General features: G+C 31.2%; 1 protein-coding gene across 1 annotated transcript in view; it reads left to right on the forward strand.

Annotated features, from left to right (window-relative positions):
• LOC107729795 (mannosyl-oligosaccharide 1,2-alpha-mannosidase IC-like) overlaps window positions 1–12,032 on the forward strand; it is a 120,748-nt gene extending 108,716 nt beyond the window's left edge. The window contains exons 8-11 of the mRNA XM_016540498.1: window positions 96–211; window positions 3,487–3,620; window positions 8,891–9,013; window positions 11,136–12,032. Coding sequence (XP_016395984.1) covers window positions 96–211; window positions 3,487–3,620; window positions 8,891–9,013; window positions 11,136–11,286 — 524 coding nt within the window. The 3' untranslated portion in view covers window positions 11,287–12,032. The remainder of the gene's footprint in view (window positions 1–95; window positions 212–3,486; window positions 3,621–8,890; window positions 9,014–11,135) is intronic.
• Window positions 12,033–13,641: the final 1,609 nt, after the last annotated feature.

Genomic DNA, 13,641 nt, shown 5'->3' on the forward strand with positions numbered 1-13,641 from the left:
AGGTCAAATAGGTCCTGCACATGTTTTCTTGTGGTTAATGTGATGTGTGTGATTCAGAGTTAGTTGTAGACATGGTTTCCCTCTGGTTTTCTCAGATCACGTGTCTATCGGTGGTCTTGGGGACAGTTTCTACGAGTACCTGATCAAATCCTACCTGATGTCAGAGAAGACGGATCAGGAGGCCCAGAAGATGTACTACAGCGCCATGGAGGTTCGCAAACATCGCCAAAACACTATTTATTGTATGCTTGTGCTATTTAATTTTCTTGCAATTTAGTTGCACATGCTATTTCTGGTCTTCAGTATGTTCAGTAAAAAATTAAGAAATAGAAATGAGAGTCTGTACCGGCGGTAAGCGTGTAAAATAGATTGCACGCTTTAATTTAAGCTTGATTAGATTAGTTTAAGATTAGATTCACCTCGCGCTCATAATGATCCGAGGGGAGAAATATAACAGAGAGAGCGAACACTTTCTCACTTATTCTCACTTAATTAGCATATTAGCGTTTTCATTACACAATGTTTCCCTTGAAGAATGAGATCTGCCAAGATATTAATTACATTTATAATCAGAAGAGGCCAGTTTCATCAGCCTAATTTTAAAACATCAAACATGTTATCAAATATCCAGTCCTTTGTGCAATACTTTTGATTAGTGTGAGTGAGTTAATAAGTTGATGTGAAATGTTTGCAGCCCATATAATGTTTGATGTTTGTCTCGATAGTCATGCATTTGCTCTGATTCTGATTTCACGTTGACTTTAAGTGGGTTGTTTTCATTTGATGATGCAAAAATGCAGAAAACTGGTGATGCAAGCAAAGAAAAAGCATCTGAACGAGTTTTGTGTGGGCTCACAGAGCAAAAGCAAACGATGAGTCATTCGCTATTGATCGTCATGATGGCTTACGCTGTTTTCTGCTTCTCTAAAGAGCTGAAACCATAAAAACGCAGGAGAAGAGACTCTGACTCTGAGATGTTTTCTCGTAAAGTCTTTGGCAGATTTATACACCTTCACGTCTCAAAATCCCGATAGAATCTCAGTGAGGCTTGACTTCAATTCTCCACGCTGCACACTGTCTTATATTATACATAAAACATTCCATGCATAAACGTCGACTTCTACAGCAATGTGTGCACACCGTCCTGCTTTTATATGTGCTTTATTGAAATCCAGCGTCGCCTTGATTTCAAAGCACTTTACAAATCGAATGGATGTTTCTTCACTCTCGCACAAAACACGTCCATCCTTCTGTTTCTCATAGCAAGCGCGTTCGGCTGCGATTAATAGCTGCATTATCTTCAGCGTGCATGAAAATCTAATGCTCCATCACTCAAATATGCTTTTCAGAAAGAGCTGGTAGCTGAAATTCACCACTACACTGTAAAGGATCATTTTTTTTGAAGTTGAAAATAAAACAAAGTATGTTTTACAAAAAATAAAAAAATGTCAGTCTTTGCACTTCAAAATGTCTCTTTAGAAATTTTTAAAAAGTATTAATTAATTTATTAAAAAGTATTAATTAATTGAAGTAAAGCTGAAATAAAATAGAAAAATTTAATGAAAATTGAAATGTTGCCTTGGCAGCTTACTAAAATAATAAGTTAAAGTGCTAAAATTACTAAAATTGAATTACTAAAACTAAAAGTAATTAATTAGAAAAATTGCAAAAGCACATGATAAAATTACTAAAAATTACACTAAATTGAAAAAAATGTAAATAAAAGCTAATTTAAAATTGTAATAAATAATATAACGGTATACAAATAATGTTAAATGGAGGGTGTTGCAGTTTAGTTAGTAAATGATTTGTCTCTTACAAGAAAGATTATTTTTTGAAGTTGTAAATAAATCAAAAAGTATGATTTACAAGAAAAAAAAAACATTTGTATTTCTACTTCAAAATTTATATTTGATTAAAACTATTAAAAAACATTGTTTTCGTTAATTGATGTAAATCTGGAATGAAATTAAATATAAATATAAATATTAGATGAAAAACCTAAACTTAAATTATAATTGTTGCCTGGGCAACTAGCTAAAATAAATATGTTGAAGTGCTAAAATTACTAAAGCAGAAATAAAAATAAAATTAGAGCTATATAGAAATCTGAAAAAAAATGGCAAAAACTTACAAACAAACAAACTTAAACTAAATTGAAAATATAATAATAAAAGCTAATTTAAAATATTATTTAATACTTTAAAAGTGTACAAATAATGTATAAATAATGTTAAACAAGAGGGGGTTACAGTTTAGTAAGTGATTTGACTTACAAAAAAGATTATTTTTTGAAGTTGTAAGTAAAACAAGAAGTATGTTTTACAACAAAATACTATTTCAGTGTTTCTTCAGAATTTCTATTTTATGAAAACTAAAAAAAAAAGTGAATTGAAGCTAATAAAATAAAATATATTAGATGAAAAACTTTGCTTGGCAACTAACTAAAATAAGTTGAAGTACTAAAATTACTCAAACTGAATCTAATAATAAAAGTTAATTTAAAATATTAATAATACTATAACAGTATATAAATATTCAGAATTTCTATTTTATGAAAACTAAAAAAAAAAAGTGAATTGAAGCTAATAAAATAAAATATATTAGATGAAAAACTTTGCTTGGCAACTAACTAAAATAAGTTGAAGTACTAAAATTACTCAAACTGAATCTAATAATAAAAGTTAATTTAAAATATTAATAATACTATAACAGTATATAAATAATGTTAAATGCAGGGTGTTGCAGTTTAGTTAGTAAGTGAATTTTTTTTTATTATTATTAAAGTTGTAAATACATCAAAAAGTATGATTTATAAGAAAATACTATTTCTGTCTTTCTAAAAATTCAATTTTTATTAAAACTTGTTTAAAAATCATTAATTGAAGCTAGAATAAAATAAAATATATTAAATGGAAAAACTTAAGCTTAAAAAAACAACAAATGAAAATTAGAAATGTTGCCTTAGCAACGTATGTTGAAGTACTAAAATTAGTAAAACTGTAATAAAAATAAACCAAAGCTGTATAGAAATATGAATAACTAATAAAAACGGCAAAAGCACATAAAATTACAAAAAACGTATTTGTTTGCTTGTTTGTTTGTTTTTGCTAAATTACTAAAACTAAACTGAAAATCTCAGCCAGCTAATTTAAAATATTGATAAATATTACAGTATATAAATGTTTACAGTATATAATATACAGTATAGTATATTACAGTGATTAAGTGATTTGACTCCAGAAAAACGGATTATTTTTTTGAAGTTGTAAATAAAACAAAGTATGTTTTACACGAAAATACTGTAAGTCTTTCTCCTTCACAAATTCAAATTTAATTCAGTGTGTTACTTGCTGTTTCTTTGTAATTATTTGTGAAATATGTTAGCAATTTCTGAGTGAAAATAGTTTCACAGTAAATCCGACACCAGTTTTTTTCCAGCCGCATTGCATTGATCAGAGTGATTTTTTCCCTGTGCGTTTGCAGGCCATCGAGACGAACCTGGTGCAGAAGTCTCCGGGTGGATTGACGTACGTGGCTGAGTGGCGGGGTGGCATCCTGGACCATAAGATGGGGCATCTGGCCTGTTTCTCCGGCGGGATGATTGGCATCGGCGACTGGTTTGTGCTCCAGGGTCACATTTCACACAGTAACACAGCGTTAGTTAGTGTAGGATAAGCCACTTATCATTTAAACTAATAGGAACTGTGCAGCATCACTCCATTGCATCTGAATCGACTCTTTAAAATGCTGAAAATGCATTCAAATACATGCTAAAATAAGATAAGAATCATTAATACCATTACAGTATTTATTAATCATTTGAATTTGTTTTTATTTTTATATTTTCCTTTTTAATTTTAGTTTAAGTTTTAGTCATTTTGTTGTGTTTGTGTAATTTTTATATTTTTTGTTAAAATTTTCCCTCAATTTTACAAATTTTAGTACTTAAAATAATGAAAATTAAAAATGTTAATTTAAATAATTTGAATTTTGTTTTTATATTTTCTGTTTTTATTCTAATTTTAGTTTACATTTAAGTAATTTTGTTTTTTCTTGTTGTTGTTAATATTTTATTTTACTTCAGTTAACGATTATTTTATTTCAAGTAATGGATTTCATAGGGCTCTAATCAGTGGACTATCCTCGTACAATATAGGCCATATTTTCCTTTTTACACCATTCTCGTTCTTACTAATTCAAGCTCTCTCAACTTGTTATATTTTACAGTTTGTCAGTTGATGTAAGATTTTGTAGGCAGTGTATGTACATGTGCCCCCCCCATAACAAGTCCCAATTTAACCCCTGGTTATAAGCAGTGAAAAAGCACTAGTTAGTCTTTAATCTCCCTCATGCTGATTGCTCAGCTGGTGTAAATACTAGCAGATAAAACAAAGTCGCCGCTGAACAGATGCTTTGAGCTTTGTGTTTTTACAGCGTGGAGAGACCTGAGGTCATAAACACACAGCGTGTGTGTAGTTTGTGTGCACAATGACCGCCAGCAAACTTTATGAAAACACAATGCTTTCAAAGCAGAACATAACATAACAAACCCAAATGTATCCCATTATGCCCCTAAAATCTAAAATTACAAGCAGCCCCGGTCCGGGAGAAACACTCTCGTCTGAATAAACATTTTAATTTGCATACTGATTTTGTTTTGTTTTGTCTCAATCCCCCGTCTCTTTAGCAATATTATGCCACTTCAGCCTGGAACAGTATTTTCCGCAGCGCAGCTGTGTGTTCAAGTGTAGTATGGTGGTTTTTTGGTGATTATCGGTCTGTTACGGTGAGAGAAACTTTCCCACGGGGAAGCGTTTATTGTCAACACTGATATGACACTTCTCGATTTATAGCATGATGTTTCTCCAAACGTGTTTAATATAACAGCTTTTTTCAGCTTCACGACACCGTGGGGCATATTATAATGAAAATAATATGTTAATAAAAGAAAAACATAAGACAGTTTTGAAATACCATAGACTTGAAGTGCAACGCCACATATACAGATGCATAAAAATAAAAAAGAAGATATAAATAAATCTCATGATCATATTTAACTACAAAATCAAAAGGAATAAATTAAGAAATGATATTCTGCATTAAAAATGATCCTGTTTTTAGGACCATTACGATTATATAATATTTTTTCTCATCAAATTTTCACCATAATTAATTCACATTATTTTCAAATTAGATTCACATTATTTTAATACAGTAAATTTTTCTACTGCAGTAGATAATGTAATCCATACATAATGAAACGACAGTGTTATTTTATGAGATACCATTATAGTTTTTTAATGCTTTTATTTTTAGATTTTTAGTAATTTTGTTGTGTTTTGTCATTTTTAGTGTTTATATATATATATATATATATATATACACAATGTATATAGCTTGGGTTATATTTTCAGTTTAGTTTAAGTTTTCGTAAGTTTGTTATGTGCTTTTGTCATTTTTATAAACTTTTTTCTTACATTTCTATATAGCATTACTTTATTTTTAAGGTTTAGTTATGGTGCAACAAATACTATGAAGTATAAATACGTCAAAATTGAAATAATATTTAAATTATAATACTGTTTTCATACGGAAATTGGAATTGGAAATGAGAATTTGGGGGTGAAAATATCTGTGCTTCATTTTCTTGTTATATATAATGCTATATATAATTCCTCATTTGTCTCTTTTGATTTTGGTATAAAATCTGACCCGACATGTTCTCAGCAGGTTTCATTCATCTATTGTTCATCGGCTCTGGATTTTATTTTAAGAGAGACGTGAGGTCAGAAATGTAGAGACGAGATCAAACATGATGTTTGCTAAATCTGTAGCATTTGGATTCTCCTGATGAGAGCGCTGTGAAGAACTGTGCGCTCTGAAGCAGGTTAGGCTTCATCTCATCTGTTTGCTTCTGTTGTCTGAGAAAGCAACAGTCTGAGGCTGTGATTATCCAGCGAAGCATGAGGAGAAAGATAAGACAAAGGGATGTTTCTGGGGAAGCTGCCTTTCAGCTATTTTATAAGAGTCAAATCACTTACCAACTAAACTGCAGCACCCTTCCGTTTGATCAGTGTTATTTTAACATTATTTATATACTGTTACATCATTTATTAATATGGTAACACTGTATTTTAAGGACCAATTCTCCCTATTAACTAGTTGTTTATTAGCATGCATATTTCTAGCATATTGGCTGTTTAGTGAAATCGCAATCAACCACCCCTTTAACAACTACCTTACTAACTATTAATAAGCAACACATTAGGAGTTTGAGGCAAAAGGCATAGTTAATATAGTCAGAATTAGTCCTTAAACTAAAGTGTGACCATTTATATTAGCTTTTATTATTATATTTTCAGTTTAGTTTTAGTAAATTTATATGCTTTTGCAATTTGTATTATTTTTTATTTCTATATTATTATATTTTTATTTCTATATAGCTTGAATTTATTTTTACATTTTAGTATTGTTAGTTCAAATTAAACTTATTTCAGTTAGTTTGCAATTAAACATTTCTAATTTTCATTAAATTTTTTTAATGAAATTTTAAGTCTTTCATCTAACATACATACATACATATATTATTATTTTTATTATTTTAGTTGACAATAACAACACTGTGACATGAATTTAAATCAAATCATTGTTATACTTTGTACTGTCTCCTTAATATGTAAATTAAGTTTAATAATATAAATTGTAGGACATAGCATTGTTATCGTTAACTAAAACTAAATCTATAATTTTTTTTATTGTTCTAAGCATTAACGGAAATAAATAAAATAAATAAATAAAAACAAACTTTTTTTATTTCTGTTAGTTTCCAAGCAAATGTTTCAAATTTGTATTTAGTTTAAATACTAAAATTATTACAACATAAATAAAAATAAATAAAATGTAAATAGAAATATGAATATGAATTTAATACAAAAATAAATACAAACAAAAATAACTGAAATGAAATGAAACAAAAATCTTATTTCATTTAGTTGCAAATGCAACATACTTTTCGTTTAACTGAAGTACTAAAATTACAAAAACTAAAATGGAAATAAAAAGTAAATAGAAATAAAAAAACAACAACAACAAGAAAAAACAAAATTACTTAAATGTAAACTAAAATTAGAATAAAAACAGAAAATATAAAAACAAAATTCAAATTATTTAAATTAACATTTTTAATTTTCATTATTTTAAGTACTAAAATTTGTAAAATTGAGGGAAAATTTTAACAAAAAATATAAAAATGACACAAACACAACAAAATGACTAAAACTTAAACTAAAATTAAAAAGGAAAATATAAAAATAAAAACAAATTCAAATGATTAATAAATACTGTAATGGTATTAATGATTCTTATCTTATTTTAGCATGTATTTGAATGCATTTTCAGCATTTTAAAGAGTCGATTCAGATGCAATGGAGTGATGCTGCACAGTTCCTATTAGTTTAAATGATAAGTGGCTTAGATAGATGGATGGATGGATGGACAGACGAACGTATAGATAGATAGATAGATAGATAGATAGATAGACAGATAGACGGATGGACAGATAAACATAGATAGATAGATAGATAGATAGATAGATAGATAGATAGATAGATAGATAGATAGATGGATGGATGGATGGACGGACGAACAGATAGATAGACAGATAGACAGATAGACAGATGGACAGATAAACATAGATAGATAGATAGATAGACGGACAGACAGACAGACAGATCTGGAAGTTTCTGCAGTGTATCTGATGAAGCAGTGTGCGGTTGAGGATCTGTGGTGTTTTTCGCGGCTCTTCCTCACATTAGCTCTGGTAACTGAACGCTCGGCTGTGACTCTTACATTAAAATAAAGCCAATGTTAAAGTGCTGCTCTCCTCCAACAGACTGACATGTTAATTACTGGCTGCAGGAGGTGGAGGAGAACGCAAATGGATTTGTCAAATACATCTCCAAACCAAACTCACGAGACAGTCCTAATTATAGTCTAGGTGTCTACCTTTGTTTGAGGTTAATACATCATTGATTTGCCATGTCAGCTCTTCTTTTATTCAGCGCTCAAATTTAGTGGTTAATCTTCTAGCTAACTTTTAAGTGACGGAAATAGCAGCTCTCCTGTTTTAAAGGATGTCTCACAAATCGCTTGTATCTTCTGCCAGCAAGAAACTGTACCAAACAGGTCGCTTCTGCTTCAAGTATTTTTTTTCAAAAAAAACCTGTAAAATTGTGAAATATTATCATAATCTAAAATCGCTGTTTTCTATGTGAATATATTGTAAACTGTCATTTATTTCTGTGATGCAAAGCTGTATTTTCAGCATCATTACTCCAGTCTTCAGTGTCACATGATCTTCAGAAATCATTCTAATATGCTGATTTGCTGCTCAAGGAACATTTCTGATTATTATCAATGTTGAAAACAGTTGTGCTGCTGAATATTTTTGTGGAAACTGTGATACATTAGATTTTTCAGGATTCACAGATGAATAGAAAGTTCAAAAGAACAGCATTTATTTGAAATTGAGAATCATTTGTAACATTATAAATATCTTTACTTTCATTTTTGATCAATTTAAAGCATGCTCAATGAATAAAAGTATGAATGCAATGTTGCTTTGGATAATCTGTCAAAGTGTCTGCCAAATGCATAAAATGCATTAAATTTAAATATTTGAAAAGTATGAAAAATTAGAATGACTTTTCTCCTCATGTTTTATCATCCTAGCCATGCATGATTATATAGTTAGTTGCTTTATATTATTTGTAATAACTTTGCTGTTGAGAACTACTGATGTAAGATTACTGGTACTGTATAACGAAGTGTCACATGACCTATATTGTTTCTTGGCACAGTAGAATTATAAACATTGTGATTAAATGTTTTCACAGGCGTTAGAGAAGCACTGTCGTGTAGACGCGGGTTTCTCAGGGATCAGAGACGTGTACGCCTCCACAGTCAGTCACGACAACATGCAGCAGAGCTTCTTCCTGTCCGAGACTCTCAAGTAAGTTCACTATCATGTTCCTGTTCCTGCACCTTCCTGAATCTGGCATCTGTAGGTTTAATAATGAGTCACGGTAGCATTCTGCTCTACACATAATGCAGAACATCAGGAGGAACAATCATGATGATCAAAGCAAGATGAAATAAAAAGATGAATTTGATTTTAATGATACTTTTTGGCGTTTCTTCCTTTCAAGAACCAAAAGGCACAAAAACCCCACAACATAAGACTTTGGGGAAGTCGTGGCCTAATGGTTAGAGAGTCGGACTCGTAACCCAAAGGTTGCGAGTTCGAGTCTCGTGCAGGGATTGTAGGTGGGGGGAGTGAATGTACAGCGCTCTCTTCCACCTTCAATACCACGACTGAGGTGCCCTTGAGCAAGGCACCGAACCCCCAACTGCTCGCCGGGCGCCGCAGCAAACAAAAATGGCTGCCCACTGCTCCGGGTGTGTGTTCACGGTGTGTGTGTGTTCACTGCTCTGTGTGTGTGCACTTTGGATGGGATAAATGCAGAGCACTAATTCCGAGTATGGGTCACCATACTTGGCCACATGTCACATCACTTTTGCGCTGCATTTCATATTATCTGAGCCATTTAATACCTTCCATTGACTTCCTTTACTTCTTTTATCCCTACAAAGCCTGTTTTTTCATATTTGATACTCAGATTTCTAAGACCTCTAAATGATCAGCATGATCAAGCTCCATGCCTTCTGTCGTCTGATTCATCAAGTAAAAGCTCTTTTAGTGTGATTGTACAAACGTCCAGCTTCAGCTCGTGCTTCACGTGTCTTTCTGCTGTTTTTTATAAAGTAAATGTAAGAATAACTTTGATATTGTTAGTAAATATTGTTAGTAAAACATTTACTGGACTGAAGCAACTTTACTTGATTATCCAGACATGATTTTTTAGAAAAATCAGTGTCTCAAATATGATCATCAGGCTTTTGAGGAACGTTTATTTCTTCATCTCTCAATCGTCATTGTATTGCATTGTATGTTTAGATCATCAAACTAAGCATTTAAATCTCATTTCACTAAGACATATTATTGGAGATACAGAGTGATGAATGATATTTATATCATTTTATGTAAGTATCTTCTATACTGTTATAAAGATCTCACTGATTTACATTACAAGCATCAGAATTTCATCTTACTTTTTGTCCATATAAATATCAGCATCTGCTCCAAATTGCATATTTCTGCTCAGTTTGGGCCTCTGAACAAAATTCAGTGTTATTTTACTATCATTGAGAAACTATTAATGTTTGTATTAATGTTATAATATTATAATATAATATTTTTTTAAATAATATTTTAGGAATATTTTATTAATATCAGTTTGCATTTTTATATTTTGTTTAATTTTATATTTTTAATAATTTTGTTGGGTGTTTTTTGTAATTTGTTGTCGCGGTTTTTCTTTTTTTGGTCAATTTTTTTATTAATTTTTATTTCATTTTTAGTTTGAGTTATTTCAGTACATCAAGTTTTTAAATTAAAATGACAAATATTGCCTTTGCAACTAGCTGAAAAAAGTATTTTTTCTATTCTATTTTATTTTAGTAAATGTTTATTTTATTTCAAGTAACAAAAGTTTAGTTTTTATGGTTTCAGTTTCAGTTTTAGTTACTTATAATAACCCAGATAAAATTGAGCTGTTTTATCCTCCATATTCTCACTACTTCATACTATATGAGCCATAAAACCATAAAAGCCTGATGTATCCAATATGATACTAAAACACACACACACACATATATATATATATAGTTTCTATATTCAATAAACTGTTCCATTTCAGAAATATACGTTTTTTTTTGTTTTTTTTTACTATTACTGTTATTTCATGTCAAAGTAAAGTTTGACCTTGACATGAAATAACAGCCACTAATATATTTATATATATACGTTTTTTTTTTTTTTAATGGAACAGTTTATTGACAAAATGGTGCTTTTTATATATTTCTTGGAGTTTGACAGCATCCGTTCACATTCAGTTTAGTCTAGTAGAAAAGTATGCGGTGTCAAAGCAGACTGGCATTGCAATGCTGTGCTTTTAGGCTGATATTTTGACACTTTTGTGAGTTTTGTTAACCCCGTCCGTATGCGATCGCAGATACCTGTACCTGCTGTTCTCGGACGACGACCTGCTGCCGCTGGAGGACTGGGTGTTTAACACAGAGGCTCATCCGCTGCCCGTCATACGCAAGAGATGCCTGCAGGAGCACGTCACCACGCAAGACGACGGACAGACCAACCTGGAGTAGTATTTACCATCACACACACACACACACACACACACACCTGAAACACGGATTCAACCTCACGGGTCCTGACATGGATTCTCAGCTCCTTTCCTTTAAAGGATCTCTTCATATATATATATATACATATATGCTGTGATTGTATATCTCTGAGCTGAGGCTTCCCGCTCTCCTCGGCGGGTGGAAGCCGGCGCAATTTTCCGTGGACAATCAGTGAAACGTGACTTTCATGAGAAGATCACCTTTTTTCTTTGCTTCTTTCCTCTGTGAGGAAAAAACGAATAACTTGCAGCCCCGAATCTATGGGAGGAGTGCCGTATGATGGCGGGCCATGCTGAGCGAAAGAGAAAACCACTTTTCTTCACGTCTCACCTGTAATTTATCTTTTCTTTCATCCTTTCATTGTGTATTCCTTTCCCCGTCTCTTCTGCCAAAGCGTTTGCGGTCTTCTTTATTTCGTTTTCTCTCCCCGCCCGTGATATTTTGTTCTATCTAGTTTCGAGTCCAATTTTGTGCTATGGTTTTTTCTTTATTATTTCAAGGCAGAGCGAGGACTGAGGTATTTACAAACCTGACAGGAGGATCCTTCCTGAAATGTGTTGTACAGAATCCTTTGGTTTGAACAGGAAGTTGAATGATGTCATCGGCAGGGCAGGATTGTTTTACATGATTTTAAACTTAAACTTGTATTTTTTTTTTTTATGCTTCAACTGCATTGTGAGCCTCGGTGTTGTGCACGACATGCCATGTTTCAAAGACCAGTATCACGAGAGTGGAAAAACACACACTTGCACTGACACCGGATGGCCACTAGGGCTGGGCGATTATATATTGAATATTCATTATATTTTTGCAATGATTTTGCTGGAGATTGTGAATCAAAAATTATATAAATGTGTGTTTTTTTTTTTTTTTAGTCTAGTTTGATAATGATTGTTCAATATCAAAAACAGCATTTAAGTTTGATCCATTTTCATAACTCACTTCAAACTGTACGCTTTAATGAATCGATTCAAAACCCTAAAACAAAAAAGCATTTTTTTCATCTTTTAAAAATGCCGAAGATTCTGAATCATGCAATTATTTTAATGCACTTTTTTTTAAGTCAAACTAGAAAAGATTGCATCATCAGAGTAGTTTCATCAAAAACAGCATTTATGTTTGATTCATTACCATAGAAAGCATTTTTTTCATCTTTTAAAAATGCCGAAGATTCTGAATCATGCAATTATTTTAATGCACTTTTTTTTTTGTCAAACTAGAAAAGATTGCATCATCAGAGTAGTTTCATCAAAAACAGCATTTATGTTTGATTCATTACCATAGATCACTTCAGATTGTCCGTTTCAATGAATCGATTCAAAAATCCTAAAACAAAGATGCATTTGCATCATTGCTCAAAAATTCCAGTGATTGTAAAACAATTATTTTAATGCGCTTTTTGTTTTATATATATAAATATAAAAAAATTATATATATATATATGGCTCAAATATATAACTCAATATATATATGGCCTGTGCTTTTGCCATTATTAGCCATTTTTATTATTATATATATAGTTTTATCAGTTTTTATTTACGTTTTAGTTGTTTTATTACATCATGTCAAACTAAATTGATTACTAAATAGTTTTTTTTATGGTTTTATAATTAGTTAACTGTAATAACCCTGGTTCACTGGTTCACTTCTTATTTGCATAAAATAAATGTTGTCAACTTTATTACATCCTAAACATGCCCAAATCACATTACCAATGGTCACTGTGACTCATTGCTGGCTCTAAATGAAAATTAATGACTTTCAGCATTTATGTTTGATTCATTACCATAGATCACTTCAGATTGTCCGTTTCAATGAATCGACTCAAAAATCCTAAAACAAAGATGCATTTGCATCATTGCTCAAAAATTCCAGTGATTGTAAAACAATTATTTTAATGCGCTTTTTGTAATTTGTTCATTAAGTTTCATGAAGATTGCATCATCAGAGTAGTTTCATGATGATTCTTCAGAATCAAAAACGGCATTTAAGTTTGATTCATTTCTGTGAATCTCTTCAGACTGTCCATATCAATGAATCAATTCAAGTCTCTAAAACAAAGATGCATTTGCATTATTGCTCAAAAATGCTTGAGATTGTGAATCTCACAATTCTATTAATTTGTCCATTTAAGATTCCTATCATGATTCTTCTTCAGTATCAAAAACAACGTGTAAGTTTGATTCCTTTGCATGAATCTCTTCAAACTGTCCATTTCAATGAATGGATTCAAAACTCTAAAGCAAAGATTTGCATCATCACTCAAAAATGCAGGATATTGTGAATCACATAATTATTTGAATGTGCTTTTTTTTT

The sequence above is a fragment of the Sinocyclocheilus rhinocerous genome, unplaced genomic scaffold (assembly GCF_001515625.1).
Source record: "Sinocyclocheilus rhinocerous isolate Xijiao unplaced genomic scaffold, SAMN03320098_v1.1 scaffold1510, whole genome shotgun sequence".
NCBI lineage: Eukaryota > Metazoa > Chordata > Actinopteri > Cypriniformes > Cyprinidae > Sinocyclocheilus > Sinocyclocheilus rhinocerous.